The 16,607-nt window shown below is 48.8% G+C and overlaps 1 protein-coding gene across 3 annotated transcripts in view; it reads left to right on the top strand.

Moving 5' to 3' along the window:
• PTPN9 (protein tyrosine phosphatase non-receptor type 9) overlaps positions 1–16,607 on the top strand; it is a 98,236-nt gene that overhangs the window by 38,258 nt on the left and 43,371 nt on the right. For all 3 annotated transcript variants that reach the window (XM_066342923.1, XM_066342922.1, XM_066342924.1), the window contains 3 exons: positions 7,835–7,978; positions 10,348–10,437; positions 11,102–11,226. In XM_066342923.1, the coding sequence (XP_066199020.1) occupies positions 7,859–7,978; positions 10,348–10,437; positions 11,102–11,226 (335 nt within the window). In that variant the 5' untranslated portion in view covers positions 7,835–7,858. The remainder of the gene's footprint in view (positions 1–7,834; positions 7,979–10,347; positions 10,438–11,101; positions 11,227–16,607) is intronic.

Genomic DNA, 16,607 nt, shown 5'->3' with positions numbered 1-16,607 from the left:
AAGTCGTCAGTGGTGATAGTTTTTCTGTGCATCAGTTGAGACCTTTTCCTAAAGGAAGACTAAAGCCGGTGGAGCTGTGAGCCCTCCTTAGCTGCCACATGCTAATAACCCCTGTGGTTCCTCGGAAGCCTGGATAGATTCAAATCATTGACCCTGAGTTGAAATATTTTGTAAGCCATGACTCATCTGTTTCTTGTTTTTTTTTTCTTTGGTTTTTTTTTTTTTTGGCTCATTCTTTCCTTCACCAGGAAATATGCCGAATAACGGTTTTTCAGAAGTTACCCCTTCTGAAGAGCATGCTGTTTGTTAAAGTATCTAAGACTTGTGTTCTAGCGACCAACGAGGACCACAGTGGGGTCTCTCTTCACTGGATTTGCCAAGTCCAAGTGTAAGCAGGAGAGGTCTGCTTTCACAGTCTAGGGAAAAGGCTGCCGCAGATTAGACCATCCTTTCTGATGTCTCTCGGGGATGGATGTACGATGTGAGGGGGTGGGGGTGGGACCCGAGGCCAAGCACAGCGTGTGTGTGTGTGTGTGTGTGTGTGTGTGTGTTTTGATGATCACATCACTGTTTACAGTATGCTGGACTCTTCAGCAACACCTAAGTCAAGCCCAACCAGGAGGAATTGTTCCCTTTCTGAAAGCCAAGAATAACATCCTGGCCAGCAGGGGACAGGGGTCAATTCAAGGCAACAGTTCTTTGGAGCTACCTGATGTGACGTTAAGAACCTTGAAGGGCCTGACCAGGCGGTGGCGCAGTGGATAGAGTGTCGGACTGGGACGTGGAAGACCCCGATTTGAGACCCCAAGATCACCAGCTTGAGTGCAGGCTCATCTGGCTTGAGCAAGGCTCACCAGCTTGAGCCCAAGGTCGCTGGCTCGAGCAAGGGGTTACTCGGTCTGCTGTAGGCCCCCGGTCAAGGCACATATGAGAAATCAATCAATGAACAAATAAGGAACTGCAACAAAGAATTGATGCTTCTCGTCTCTCTCCCTTCCTGTCTGTCTGTCCTTATCTGCCCCTCTGTCTGACTCTGTCACAAAAAAAAAAAAGAACCTGAAGGAACAGGATTTAATTAGAAGGTAGCCAATGTGTATATTCAAGGAAGTATTTGAAGCCCCTGTTTCTCTTATTTGGGCATGGGCTTGCTTATGAAAAATGAACAGTTGTCATAATGCTTGGCTGTGTGATGAGTTCACATTACCCCTGGTCATTTAACTGCATATATATATATATATATATATATATTTTTTTTTAGAAATACATACATATATCTATAACTACATATATATATTTCCCTTCCTGCTTGCAGATTGATTTGTCTATTTTTTTTATTAGAAAACGGGGAAAAGAATGTTCTAGTATTCTGGTGTTTTATTTTACAAGCAGTGTCAGAAATGCCAGGAGAGGACTAGATTTGAGAGAGGATACATTTATTTAAAAACAAAACACCCTCTGTTTGCCATGGTCTCCTGGGAAAGTTCGGGACTGGCTCAAGTTGTCTCTGGATCTTCCCAAACCTTCTTGTCTGTCTTCTCCTCCCATTTGGTCTTTCTCATTCTTATGCTGCCTACCCCACTGAGGCTCCTCAGACTGTATTTTGGAGAATCAGTCTAACTCTGCCCTGCTGTCTTCTCTGGGACTTGGTTTCCCTGGTCCGCCATCAGCTCTTTCTGGGCCAGGGTGATCCGTCTGAAAGCTTATTTCTTGGCGCATTCTATACCTTTAACCTGATGCATTTTGCTGCTTCTCTCCTTTTCCAGGGTTGTCAATCCTGTTGCCTCAGTTGGCAAGTTCTCTAGCCCCGATGTAGCCTGGGGCCTGTAAGGTATTTTTCCCCACCAAGAAGGAAGGAAGGGGCCAGAGCCACAAAGTGTGGGATAACAAAAGGCTTTATTGAGTACAGAGCGCATCCCACCAGGTGAGGTTCCCTGGCCCCGAGGAAAGATGGAGGCCAGGGAAGTCACAAGTGTTGACCCATGTGGGAGATATTTAAAGGGTGCCTAGGGTGGTCGAGCTAATATGACGTGGTGAAATCTCACTGGCTGGCAGACGGTCACTTTTTTCCAAAGGGTTCCTGCGAAGTTTCTTTTGGCGCACTTGGTTGTGGGTGGTCCTAGCCAAAGTTCGCAGGTCTGACCTTTCTCATTATCTACCGACCTTACATTCTGACCTTTTGTGTTAAATAGAAAAGGGGTGCCGTTTATTCGTCTGGCTACTTCCTGCTGATTAGGGGCGTCGTGGGGAGGGGGAGATCGGAAGGTGGTGGCTTTGAGGGGTGTCAGGGGGACATCTGTTTGGCTGTGACTGGAGAAACTTCACAGATGCGGTCCTGTAAGGATTTTTAAAAAAAGAGGAGTAATAGGGGATTTGTAGGGTCCAGCCTTTTGGTGAGCTGGAGATGGATGGAGTCCAGTTGTTCCGACTGCTAGTGGTCCTGTAAGGAGGCAAGCTTGAGGCAAAACTGCATGTCAGGAGTGGCGTAAAAGGGGAAAGGTAAGGGGTCCCATCCGTTCCCATAACCGAGACCTGTGAGGGAACTAGAGGTCCAGAGTGTGATGGCAAAACAGAGAAGGTAGCCCCCGTGTCCACAAGAAATGAGATAGACTTACCCACTCATTGCAGTATACCCTGGGTTCTCCGAGTCCAGGCTGTGTCCTAGGAGTTTGAGCGATGCACCCACCTGGCTGGATTGGCCTCCCATTCTGGCAGCGTGTCCTCCATGTAGAGGTGCTGAGGAAAAGCCTGTTGCCCAAAGGGGCAATTGCTCCATCAGTGACTGGGCTGCTTGCAGTCAGGGCAGGGCTCAGTGGGCAGCCGCGGGCAGGGGCCCTGCTGGGACCAGTGAACCTGCTTGCCATACTTAAAGCAAGCTGCTGGTGGCTCTGCTGGTCTCAGGGTTGCCACAAGACCTGGGGTTTGGAGTGTTACCTTCTGCTGCATGTGGGCCTGGTGAACAGCCTTGGCCTGTTTCTACTAGTTGGGACCATTAAAAACTTTAAATGCCGTGTTCACAGGTTCCGGATAGGGGTTTGGGGGGGAGGGTTGAGAATAAGAAGAGAGGGGCTCGTGCAGAGCCCGGCACCCAGATCCCACAGGAAACACTGGAGCCAAAGGTAGGACAGGGCTAGAACTTCCTGCAAGAAAATTGGGGTTGGATGTCCTGAAAACTGGTATAAGAGCAAATGCCAGGCTGAGAATGGCCTGATGGAGGAGGGGTTTAAGAACACAGTGGAGAAAGGAGGGGCCCCTGGCCAGCAGGGGAGGAGAAAGAGATGGTAGTGGTGAATAAGAAACAGGTTTTTGCCAAGGGAGGGGAGGGGGCTCTCAGAGGGAAGAGACCTGAGCACAAAAGAGGTCCACAGAGGGACCAGAGAAAAGTCCCGAGAGGGGGCGCCCCCGGCAGTCAGGCAGGAGGGAAAGAGATTTGGGATTCTGCGGAGAAGGAAAGATTAGAAGTGGAGGTTTTAGGTGGTTTCTCTGGCCAGAAAAAGGCCTGCGCGGTGGAACAGGCGGCACAGAGATTAAGGACGGGTGTGCGAATAATTAGAAGCCGTGTATGTAAGAGATCTCCAATCAGTTCCCAGCTTTTTTGGCGATAGTTAAATTGGTGAGGGTGTTAACACTGAAACTCCCTTCATGAGACTAATTCAGTGGGTTCTGTGGCCTGGCCACAGAGGAGAAGAACAGTTTCTTCTTCTTTAGGGAGGGAGATTCCTGTGCCCCCACAGCCGCCCTCAGTCCTCGGAATGGTCAGCTTTGAGTATCAGCGTCCCAAAACTCAAGCTCTGGCCACGGAAGAATAAGGTGAAGTGGATGTGCTCGGGATGTCTTCACAGGCACACGCACTCCGAATGGAAAGACTTCCCTGACGTAGCTACGGTTTCGGACAGGGAGTCTTGGTGGAAAGAACTGAGGGGAAGGCTGGAGGCAGGGGACTTACCGCACTGTGTGCGGAAGTGGATGGAAGGTCGGAGGTCCTGGTTCTTTCTCGGAGGAGAAGGGGAAGAGGAGTCCTTGCGGACTTCAAACTCCTTCCGGGTTTTCGGCACCAAAATGTAAGGTATTTTTCCCCGCCGAGAAGGAAGGAAGGGTCCGGAGCCACGAAGTGTGGAATAACAAAAGGCTTTATTGAGTACAGAGTGCATCCCACCCGGTGAGGTTCCCTGGCCCCAAGGAGAGATGTAGGCCAAGGAAGTCGCACATGGAGAGACCGTGTGGGCAAATTTAAAGGGTCCTCTAGGGAAGTTGGGCTAATATGATGTAGCGAAATCTCACTGGCTGACAGTCGCTTTTTTCCCCAAGGACTCCTAGGAAGTTTCTTTTGGCGTGCTTAGTTGTGGGCGGTCCTAGCCAAAGTTCGCGGGTCTGGCCTTTCCCACTATCCACCGATCTTACAGGTAGTTGGTGAAGTACCTTTTCCTTTACTAGAAGCTGGGGGATAAATCCGATTAGGTGCTCCATCCCTCTCCTGGGAATCGAGTTTGCTCCTTGTTTAAACACTTCTGTGGAGGTTTGTATTGTAAGGCAGGGCTTGCTGCCAAGACTCTAAAGTAGGTCATTGCTGTGACCCTTTCTTCCCTTGTTTTTTTTTTTTCTTTTCTTTTTTAAAGATTTTATTTATTGATTTTTAGTGAGAGAGAGAAAGAGGGGAAGCAGGAAGCATCAACTCGTAGTTGCTTCTCATATGTGCCTTGACTGGGCAAGCCCCGTGTTTTGAAACCTCAGCGTTCCAGGTCAACGCTTTATCTACTGCGCCACCACAGGTCAGGCTCTTCCCTTGTTTTTTAATATAAAGTTTAGAGGTAAAGTGAGAAAGAACTACCTCATCCATGTTCACACAGTAAATTGGTCTGACACCTTTTGAAGCAAACCTCATTTTTATAGTCCTTATATTTAACACAGCCATTAACAAATAGTTAATAGGTCAATTAAATTTCAGAATTCTCGGCCTTGGCCGGTTGGCTCAGCGGTAGAGCGTCGGCGTGGTGTGTTGGGGACCCGGGTTCGATTCCCGGCCAGGGCACATAGGAGAAGTGCCCATTTGCTTCTCCACCCCCCCCCTCCTTCCTCTCTGTCTCTCTCTTCCCCTCCCGCAGCCAAGGCTCCATTGGAGCAAAGATGGCCCGGGTGCTGGGAATGGCTCCTTGGCCTCTGCCCCAGGCGCTAGAGTGGCTCTGGTCGCGGCAGAGCGACGCCCTGGAGGGGCAGAGCATCGCCCCCTGGTGGGCAGAGCTTCGTCCCTGGTGGGCATGCCAGGTGGATCCCGGTCGGGCGCATGCGGGAGTCTGACTGTCTCTCCCCGTTTCCAGCTTCAGAAAAATACAAAAAAATTAAATAAAAAAAAAAAATTTTTTTTTTTCAGAATTCTCGTCAAGTTGACCACCTTTTTTAAAAAATTGATTTGAGAGAAAGAAACATCAATTTGTTGCTCCAGCCATTTATGTATACATTGGCTGACTCTTGTATATGACTTGACAAGTTGATCACCTTTTAGACCACTATGTGAGAAAAGCTTGTTTTTGTTTTTGTCTTTTTAAGTGACAGGAAAGGAGATAGACTCCTGCATGCGCCCCAACCAGGATCCAACCGGCAATCCCCATCTGGGGCTAATGCTCGAATTAACTGAGCTATCCTCTGTGCTTGAGGCCATGCTCTGAACAATCTAGCCACTGGCTGTGGGAGGGGAAGAGAGAGAGAGAGAAGAGGAAGAGGGAGGAGAAGAGAAACAGATGGTCTCTTCTCATGTGTGCTCTGACTGTGCTGGGAATTGAACCTGGGATGTCCACATGCCAGGCCAACGCTCTATCCACTGAACCAACTGGCCAGGGTGAAAATACTTTTGGATGGAAGGGACTGAATAACTATACAGAAAATGTTTAGCAATTGAGAATATGTGTGCAAAAATCCCCCATCAGTCCTACTCTAAATATGAAGAAATGAAAGGATAGTGTGGCTGGGGTGGAAACAGGTTTAAAATGTAAGGAGACATGCCTGGCTTGTGGTGGCATGGTGGATAAAGTGTCAACTTAGAACACTGAGATCAACAGGTGGAAACCATAGGCCTGCCTGGTTCTAAGGCCAGTGGCCACCCACCATGGCCATGCAGGTTCACATTGGATTTGGGCAGTTGGTAAAGTAACTGGAGCCATAAAATGGTGGGCCATCCCATTTATTAAAGTCTTATAACAGCAGATGAGCAAACAGGCAGGGAAAACTGCTTCCCTTTCTCTCAGGGCTCCCAAACCCCGACTCACCTCTCCAGATTTACTGGACTCATATTCTGGTCTTACCTGGACTCACAGGCCCCCACCAGCCTCAGCACTCCCCATCCAAACAGGCAGGGGCCCTAATCTCAGGGCTCCCAAGCCCCTCAGAATTTCCTCTCTCTCTGCACTCTCCAGCAAACTAGGTGTGGCAGAAATACCCCTTCTCCAGCAATCAATAGCAAACATTGCCCCTCCCCATGGAGGAGGCAGGCAATCCGCAATTTACAATCTGCTGCCCTGAGGGCAAGCACCCACAGCCTTCCACAGACCACACACACATGGTAGTGTCCCGTGTCAGTGCAAAAATACAAGCAAGCAAACCTAACACACTTGTGTACCCAACACTGGTCAAGGCACATACAACAAGCAAAGAGCAACTCTGAGTATCTGATCCATCTCACACCTCATCCCTCCCTCTTTCTCCTCTCCCTGTAAAATCAATAAATCAAATCTTTAAAATGTAAGGAGATGTAGGGTAAGAAAGGATACAAGAACATTCGGTCAATCAAGAGATAGGAACAAACAGGCCTCCTTCCAGGTAGGAATCAGACAGGGAAAATGAAAATTTCTCACCCTTCCCCCAACACTGGGCTCTCCACCCCACCCTCTCCCAGCCCACCACTGGGAAGGGGCTGTTGATGACTGGGTAGGCACCCATGTTCCTGTCCTGTGTTCGGGCTGCCACGTGAAGTGTGAAGAGGTCCTGTGGGCCAGTCAGCTGCCAAAAACAGTCGTCCTTTTTTTTTTTTTTTTTTCATTTTTCTGAAGCTGGAAACAGAGAGAGACAGTCAGACAGACTCCCGCATGCGCCCGACCGGGATCCACCCGGCACGCCCACCAGAGGCGATGCTCTGCCCATCCTGGGCGTCACCATGTTGCGACCAGAGCCACTCTAGCGCCTGGGGCAGAGGCCACAGAGCCATCCCCAGCGCCCAGGCCATCTTTGCTCCAGTGGAGCCTTGGCTGCGGGAGGGGAAGAGAGAGACAGAGAGGAAAGCGCGGCGGAGGGGTGGAGAAGCAAATGGGCGCTTCTCCTGTGTGCCCTGGCCGGGAATTGAACCCGGGTACTCCGCACGCTAGACCGACACTCTACCGCTGAGCCAACCGGCCAGGGCTACAGTCGTCCTTTTGATTGATTAAATTCTCCCTGATGGCTTTGCTGCCCACAGATAGCATTGCTAATTCCAAAGCCCAACCCCTTTTCCTGTTTGTGTCTAGTGGGCATGTGGGAGTATAGTCTCAGAGGGCCCAGCTGCCTGCTCTCAATCTTACAAACAAACAAACAGACAAACTGCTGTGTTTTTGCTTTGGGGCCAGTAGTTTAGGTCTCATTTGGGACCCTTTGTTGTCTCCCCCTGCCCCCATCTGGCCTCATTGAGTCAGGAATAAATTTTCGCTATTTCTGGTTTTGGACTTGTTTCCAGCTTTGGTCTTCACCTGCTCCCCATAGTAAACTTTGGTTTCAGACTTGCTTGGGGGAGAGGGTCATGGATTTTTATTTCCTCTTTCTTGTGTATTTTTTGTTCTCTACTTACTTGTTGTCCTTTACTTTTTCTATCAAACAGGCCACAAAGCAATTTCTGGAGGAGATGAACAAGTGGACAGTCCAGTACAACGTTCCCCCTCTCTCTTGGAATGTGGCTGTCAAGTTCCTTATGGCCAGGAAGTTTGACGTGCTCCGCGCCATAGAGCTGTTTCACTCCTACCGGGTACGCAGCTTGGGCGGGCAGACCCAGGTGGCTGGGCTGTCTGTGTAGCCGTTTTCTCTGCCACGCTCTACACACTGTGGTTCTGAGTGATGTCCCCATTCTCATTTAAAAAAAAAGAAGTGGGTCAGTATTCAAGAGCTCTTCCTTGGGGTCAGAGAATCCTGAGGAGGCATCATCCTAAATTTAAAAAAATTAGAAGGAGAGGGGAGGAAGAAGTAGTAGGATTTGTTTAAGACTGAAGCTCAGGTTGGCCCATCTTGTGGGTCATCTTGCTCAGTTTCACTCATATGTCCAACAGTATTTATAAGTATTTATTTATTTACTTAGATGAGAGGAGGGGAGATAGTGAGACAGACTCCCCCATGCACCCCAACCTGGATCCACTCAGCAACCACCATCTGGGGCCAATGCTGTTTTTAGCGCCTGAGACTGACAAGCTTCAATGGAGCTATCCTCAAAGCCTGGGGCCAATGCTCGAACCAATCAAGCCACTTGCTGTGGGATAGGGAAAGGAAGAAAACGGGGTGGGGGAGGGTTGTAGGGGGAGAAGCAGATGGTCATTTCTCCTGTGTGCCCTGACTGGAGATCGAGCTCAGGACATCCGTATGCCAGGCTGACACTCTATTTACTGAGCCACTGACCAGGGCCTATTCAACAGAATTTATTGTATGCTTTCTATGTTCCAGGTATGGCGATGACTATTTAGAAAGACAGAGTAGTGCTCACTTTAGCAGCACATATACTAGAAAGACAGAGTAGACAGACAATCCTAGATGTGCCCTGATACAGCAGTACTGGGTTCTGTGGGAGCCTTCCTGAGGGAAGTGACTTCTAAAATAAGATCTAAGGAATGCGTAGGAGTCAGACAGGTAGGGGGTAAAGCTCACACAGGTGTGGCAGGGAAAACATTGGGTTTCAGATACCTAGAGAGAAAAACGGAGCTGAGCAGAGCCCTGAGTGGGAGGGGACATGGCGAGTACTGAGCAGCCAAAGGAAGCTGGGCCAGTAGGAGGGTCTTTGTCTTAAGGGGCTTTTTCTTTTTTCTTTTTTTAACAGTGACAGAGAGTCAGAGAGAGGGATAGATAGGAACAGACAGACAAGAACGCAGAGAGATGAGAAGCATCAATCATTAGTTTTTGTTGTGACACTTTAGTTGTTCATTGATTGCTTTCTCATATGTGCCTTGACTGTGGGGCTACAGCAGACCGAGTAACCCCTTGCTCGAGCCAGCAACCTTGGGTCCAAGCTGGTGAGCTTTGCTCAAACCAGATGAGCCTATGCTCAAGCTGGCGACCTCGGGGTCTCGAACTTGGGTCCTCAGCATCCCAGCCCAACACTCTATCCACGGTGCCACCGCCCGGTCAGGCAAGGGGCTTTTTCTTAAGGACAGAGGAATCCATTGTAGGTATGAACAGCAGAATGACTTGGTCCCATTTGCATGTGGGAAGGATTTTTCTCACCGTACTGTAGCAACTGGATCACAATGGCTATACTAAAATAAAGACAGTCCAATTAAAAGACTCTTGTACCTTTTGGGAAAGAGATGATGTGGTGTCTTTAGGCAGCATGCCAAGTGAGGTAGATAAGGGGACAGGTTCTAGAAGTAACCTTTATAGGACAGGGTAGCTGAAACTGGTGTGTGAAGCAGGAGACCAGGGTTCCAGGTCACCTAGGATGTCAGGGTGCACAACAAAGGCATCCTCTCATATAGTACACTGACTGAGTGCAGGTCTGTGCACAAAGAAGGCCAGGCCATGCGCTCACTTCGGCCATGTTAAGTCGGACCACTGGGATAGCTGTGTGAACATGTCCTCTGAGCAGTTGGAATACAAGTTTAGAAAAGAAATCCGGATTACAGGGGGATTTCATAGTGACCAGAGCTGAGCTGAATCTCAGAGCCCTGAACGTGGGCTCAGAGCATGGAAGGAATAAGGAGATGTGGAGGGCAGAGTCTCATTTCAAGCTCTTTGCTTTGTTTGGTTGAAAAGTCTTTTTTTTTTTTAAGTGAATATAGGAGAGATAGACAAACTCCCACATATGCCCCCACCAGGATCCACCTGGCATGCCCCTATCTGGGGCCAATGCTCAAATCAACCAAGCTATCCTCAGTGCCTAGGGCTGATGCTTGAACCAATCGAGGCACTGGCTGTGGGAGGGGAAGAGAGAAGGGGGAGAGGGAGGGAGAGAGAAGCAGGTGTTCACTTCTCCTGTGTGCCCCGACTGGGGATCGAACCTGGGACATCCACACTCTGGGCTGACACTCTACTGCTGAGCCAGCCAACTAGGGCCATGACCTTTGGTGATTACATGGAGCTGCCCTGGTTATTATAGTACTGTCATGTGAATTCACCTCTGTGCTTCATGTTTAGGAAACACGAAGGAAGGAAGGCATTGTGAAGTTGAAACCTCATGAGGAACCCCTCCGTTCGGAGATCCTGAGTGGAAAGTTTACCATCTTGGTGAGTCTTCGTAGACCTTCATGTCCTATCTTGTCCTTTCCTTTGGCAGCCATCATTCTCCGTGGACTCGGTTGCTGGACACTTTATCCTGAATGAAAGGGTCTCAGCCGTGGGGCAGCAGGTGAAGTGGGAGCACGGTCTGGCATAGTTATTCTAGTCATCATTGAGCTGATTGGGAACCGAGTGCACTGCAGATTTAGAAAAGTCTCTTCTTTGGTCCGTAGCTGTTAGCCAAGGCCTTTGGGATGGGTATGTGATGTGTCAGCAGCCCATCCTACCTCCACTTGGAGACCATAGCCTTTCAGGTAAGTATACAGTGGGTGGACTTTGTAGTTCTTCCTCTATTGTTCTTTCTGGCTTTCTGCCTGGGAAGTTAGCTAATCAGCCAGTGTTGAATGTCTCTTGATCTTTAAGATAATGTTTTGGTTTTTTTTTCCTATCACTGAAATATGGTCAGGAGTGGGGGTGGGTGCTGAGGATCAGGCATGGATGACATCAACTGTCTCCCCTCTCTAGAGCAGTTGACGCAGAGGCCAGCAGTTGACGCAGACACGTTTTTGAGTTTCCCTTTGTGTTGGAAATGTGTCCAGGTGGAAGACGCATTAGTAATCCCCCAGGACTTTTCTATTTGATTTCTAAATGTTTCCCATCTTATTTGCTCTAGAACGTCCGGGACCCGACAGGAGCCTCCATCGCCCTCTTCACTGCCAGATTGCACCACCCCCACAAGTCAGTTCAGCATGTGGTCCTTCAGGCTCTGTTCTACCTGCTGGACAGAGCTGTGGATAGGTGAGTGTGGGGCTTATCCTTTAGGTGGTCTGCCTGCACATAGGAAAGTGACTGTGACAGTTCTTGGCTTGATCAGATGTGTTGGTGCCTTCCCAGGGCTCCTCCTGCCTTGTGCCCTGGGCAGTGAGAGCCACGTACAGAAACTGTCCTGTGTCCTTGAGGGCTTGACATGCTGCCAGATTTTAGGTATTTACCTCCTTGGCTCCTTTCAGGATAACAGGAGCTGAGGAAGCCAATTAACTAGCAGCCGTCTGTGTATTAAGAATTACTTATGGGCCCTAGCCAGTTGGCTCCGTGGATAGAGTGTCAGCCCAGCATGTGGATGTCCCGAATTCAATCCTTGGTCATGGCACACATGAGAAGCAGCAATCTGCTTCTCTCCCTCTTTCTCTCCTCCTTCTCTCCCTCTTCCCCTCTTGCAGCCAGTGGTTCGATTAGTTTGAGCGTTGGCTCCAGGCATTAAAAATAGTTCAGTTGCATCAAGCATCGGCCCCAGATGCGGGGGTGGGGGGCGTTGCTGGGTGGATCCTGGTCAGGGCATATGTCCATCTCATTATCTTCTCATCTTAAAAAATAAATAGAATTACTTATGGAAAGAGAGTGAGGGAGAGATAACCTGTACTGGTTCTTTTGTTCATTCTTCCCTGAATGTTGGTTTTCAAAGCTCTCTGGGGCCTTGGTTTCTCTGTAAAATAGGAATAATGCCATTTAGCTCAGAGGAGTTTGAGAATCAATGTTCAGGAGAGAAGAGGAGTCCAAAAGTACAAAGGTAAGCAGTCATCTCTGTCAACAGGTACATAAGCAGAAAGAACCAGCTCAGGTCCCATCCCTCCCCCTTTGAGGTAAGAGGCAGTGTTACTGTTCTGTAGGCCAACGGAAGTCCCTGGAAGTTATGTGACTCTTACACAGTCATTACTTCTTGGGCCAACTAGGGTTTTTTTCCCCTCTTAGTGCTGTTTGTAACTACTATGGTGGTTTTCTGCCGTAGTTTTCTCCTCAGTGCTCGCCACATACAATTTGTTACCACTCTGGCACTGCTGGCTGGTCCTCTGGGTTAGAAGCGACATATCCAGGGTCAAGCCCTGAGGAAGTGGGATAGCTGTGCATGGCTTGAGTCATACAGTGGGTGTAGGGGATGGGCAGGGCCATGGGACTGTCTGAGTTGGAACGCTCTGTCTGGGGAACTTGTCACTGCCTCGTTCATGTTACTGTCCCAGTCCTTAGCTTCTGCTTTGATTGTTAGCAGAAGATAGTGCTGAACCACACACAGTGTTGTTTGGAAAAAAAGAAGTTACTAAGGGAAAAGAGGGCCCCTGGTCCCAGGAGCCTGGTACTGCAGTCAGACAGTGTTCAGTGTCTCAGTTCTTCTTTTCTGGGTTTGGTCTTCAGGCATGATTTCCAGAGTATAGGTACCTTTGAAATTCTCCTTTAAGCTCAGGGGAATGAATGAAAGGTTCCTTTGCCAGTAAATTCCATGATGGCTTTCCTCCTTGGGCAGCTCAGAGCGCCAGAGCTCCCTGGGGGCATGGCAGTAGCCAGAGCTCGCCTTTCCAGTGTGGGTGTCGGGTACCACATGGATAAAGAGAATTAATGTGTTTCACGATACCCATCTCCCTCCCTCCCTCTCCCCGTCTCTCTCCCTCTCTTCCCCTTCCCCTTCCCCATCCCCTTCCCCTTCTCCCTTTCTCAGAGAAAGGGACAGAGACAGGAAGGGAGAGAGATGAGAAGCATCAATTCTTTGTTGGGGCACCTTAGTTGTTCATTGATTGCTTTTTCATATGTGCCTTGACTGGGGGAGCTATAGCAGAGCAAATGACCCCTTGCTCAAGCCAGTGACCTTGGGCTTCAAGCTAGCGACCTTTGGGCTCAAGCCAGTGACCATGGGGTCATGTCTCTATTCCCACACTCAAGCCAGCGTCGTCATGCTTAAGCTGGCAACCTCGGGGTTTTGAACCTGGGTACTTTGCATCCCAGTCTGACGCTCTATCCACTGTGCCACCACCTGGTCAGGTCCATTTCTTTCTTAAAAACCCTCAGCAACTCATTATTCTTAGGGTGCATGTAAGATAAATGTGAACACTTTTCTCCAAACAAAATATATATTCTCAGTAGTGAGAAGAAAGTCTTGTTTTTTCAATGTTGCCTTGAGCCAGGATGGAAGAGGAGGAGAGCAGTCCTCTTCACTAAATCTTGCTCCCCCACTTTTTTTTTTTTTCCCTGTACCCTTCTGAAGCTGGAAATGGGGAGAGACAGCCAGACAGACTCCCGCATGCGCCCGACCGGGAACCACCCAGCACGCCCACCAGGGGCAACGCTCTGCCCACCAGGGGGCGATGCTCTGCCCCTCTGGGGCGCCGCCCTGCCGCGACCAGAGCCACTCCAGCGCCCGGGGCAGAGGCCAAGGAGCCATCCCCAGCGCCTGGGCCATCTTTGCTCCAATGGAGCCTCAGCTGCGGGAGGGGAAGAGAGAGACAGAGAGGAAGAAGGGGGGGGGGTGGAGAAGCAAACGGGCGCCTCCCCTATGCGCCCTGGCCGGGAATCGAACCCGGGTCCCCCGCACGCCAGGCCGACGCTCCACCGCCGAGCCAACCAGCCAGGGCCGCTCCCCCACTTTTTTTAAGGAAGAGGAGGGGAGATAGAGAGACAGACTTCCGCATGCACCTGTCCTGCAACCCCTGTCTGGGGCTGATGGTTGAATCAGCCAAGCTATCCTTAGTGCCCAGGGTCGATGCACTTGAACCCATCATGCCATGGCTGTAGGAGGAGAAGAGAGAGAGGAGGCGAGGGGTTGAAAGAGAAGCAGATGGTTGCTTTTTGCTTTTTTTTTTGTGACAGACAGAGGGACAGATAGGGACAGACAGGAAGGGAGAGAGATGAGAAGCATCAATTCTTGTTAATGCTCCTTTGTTTCCTTAGTTGTTTATTGATTGCTCTCTCATATGTGCCTTGACTGAGGGGGACTAGAACAGAGCAAGTGACCCCTTGCTCAAGCCAGCGACCTTGGGCTCAAGCCAGTGACCATAGGATCATGTCTATGATCCCACACTCAAGCCAGTGACCCCGCACTCAAGCTGGTGAACCCACGCTCAAGCTGGGGACTTTGGGCTTTTTCGACCTGGGTCCTCTGCGTCCCAGTCCAATGCTCTATATCCACTGTGCTACCGCCTAATCAGACAGATGGTGGCTGCTTATGTGTGCCCTGACTGGGGATTGAACCCAGGATGTTCACACACTGGGCTAACACTCTATTCACTGCGCCAACCAGCCAGGGCCAAATTTTGTCCCTTTTTAAGACCCTTCTGTGACCATCTCCATTCTGACCTGTCATAAATAAAATTTCCTTTTACTCTGACTTTAATAGCAGTTATTATGAATGCTGATCACTTTGTATTTAATTATGCATGGCCTTATGATGTCATTTATCTTACAGTGTTGTGGTTTTTTTTTTTTTTTCATCTACCACCATATTATAAACTCTGTGAGTGCAATAATGGAAAATTTCAAAATCTCCTTGGGGAAGGAGAAATGCTATCTTAACCTTCCACATATCCATCATCAGTCATCTCCAAAATGATCCATAACCATTCTTATTTCTTTAATATCCCTTCTCCCACCCCCAGCGCTCAATTATTTTGAAACATGTTGGGGACTGTGTTTTAAACTTGTCTGTGTTCCTAGTAGCGGCTGGCTCGGGAATCAGATTCAGGAGGGAGGCCATTATTCTGAGTAGGCAAGTAGCCATTCTTGTAGACCTCATATTTTACACCCAGGAAAGTAAGTGAGAATCCTATTGTGTTTTCATTTATTTCATGGACCTGCAGAGGATGAGCAGTCTTCAGACTTGAGAACGTGCATCATTTTCAAGACTGCTTTTTAAAAATTAAATTCTTCCCTGGCTGGGTAGCTCAGTTGGTTAGAGCATCATCCCAGTATAGTAAGGTTGCGGGTTCAGTCCCTGGTCAGGGCACATACAAGAATCAACCAGTGAATGCATAAATGAGTAGAACAACAAATCGACGTTTCTCTTTGTCACTCTCTCCCTCAAATCAATCAATAAAAATTGAAAAAAAATTAAATTCTGTTTTCCCTAGCACTGCCTTCTCTTTGTTCCAGTCCCCTGCCACAAGCCAGAGCTGTGAGGGGAAAACCTAAATTGTTTGAATTTGTCTTTTGATGAGCTTGCAGAGAAATGAGAAGTCTCCAGGAGAAATGGAAAGTCTCCAGACCAGGAGAGTAATTGTTCCATTCATTGAACGGTACCTTTTATCTTGGTGACTCATAATCTTTCTGGGGTTGTAAACAGGGTCAAGATTTAGCACTGATGAATGGTAACATGGTAACACGTGAGGGCCTCTTGCACCTGTGGCTGCTACAGAACCTGGATCTGCCTCTCTGTCAGAGGCTTTGAAATGGTGCTTGGTTAGCGGCTGCTTCTGTCTTGGGTTTTTGTTTTTTTTAACAGAGACAGAGGAAGAGTCAGAGAGAGGGTTAGACAGGGACAGACAGACAGGAATGGAGAGATGAGAAGCATCAATCATCACTTTCTCATTGCACTTTGCGACACCTTAGTTGTTCATTGATTGCTTTCTCATATGTGCCTTGACCGCAGGCCTTCAGCAGACCGAATAACCCCTTGCTCGAGCCAGCGACCTTGGGTCCAAGCTGGTGAGCTTTTTTTGCTCAAACCAGATCAGCCTGTGCTCAAGCTGGGGACCTCGAGGTCTCGAACCTGGGTCCTTGGCATTCCAGTCCGACGCTCTATCCACTGCGCCACCGCCTGGTCAGGCTTTGTCTTGGGTTTTACTGAAAGGGTCAAGGTTGAGAGGCTTCCAGGAGGTCATCCAAAGAAATTAGTACATAAAATCACAGGAGACCCCCTGATGTCAGGAGTGGGTTTTGTGCCAAAACATTCTCTCAATTTTTTCTTTTTTTTTTTTAGTGAGAGAGTCAGAGAGAGGGACAGATAGGGACAGACAGGCAGGAAGGGAGAGAAATGAGAAGCATCAATTCTTTGTTGCAGCACCTTAGTTGTTCATTGATTGCTTTCTCATATGCCGGGGTCCAGCCCCGGAGGGGGGGGGATCCAGGGGTCCCACAGGAGGAGATGGCGTTGACGAAAATGGAGTGAGAGAGCCGAATTCTTTTCTTTCTCTTTATTCTCTGGTTAGCATTTACTGCCAGGCATCTCTGCCAAATGCTAGTATAGCTCCCTTTTTATACACGCACACCGAGTTACAATCACATGGTGTTAATTATTATTTTTGTTTTCACTATGTTTGCATGTTTTCCAGATAACAGTTAATTTACATCTATGAGTCACAAATCAGGTAGCAAATCATTCAAAATAACTTGAATAGCAATAACAACATCAGTAAAAACTT

Source organism: Saccopteryx leptura, chromosome 6, assembly GCF_036850995.1.
Source record: "Saccopteryx leptura isolate mSacLep1 chromosome 6, mSacLep1_pri_phased_curated, whole genome shotgun sequence".
Lineage (NCBI taxonomy): Eukaryota > Metazoa > Chordata > Mammalia > Chiroptera > Emballonuridae > Saccopteryx > Saccopteryx leptura.
This window is presented reverse-complemented; position numbering and strand designations above follow the sequence as displayed.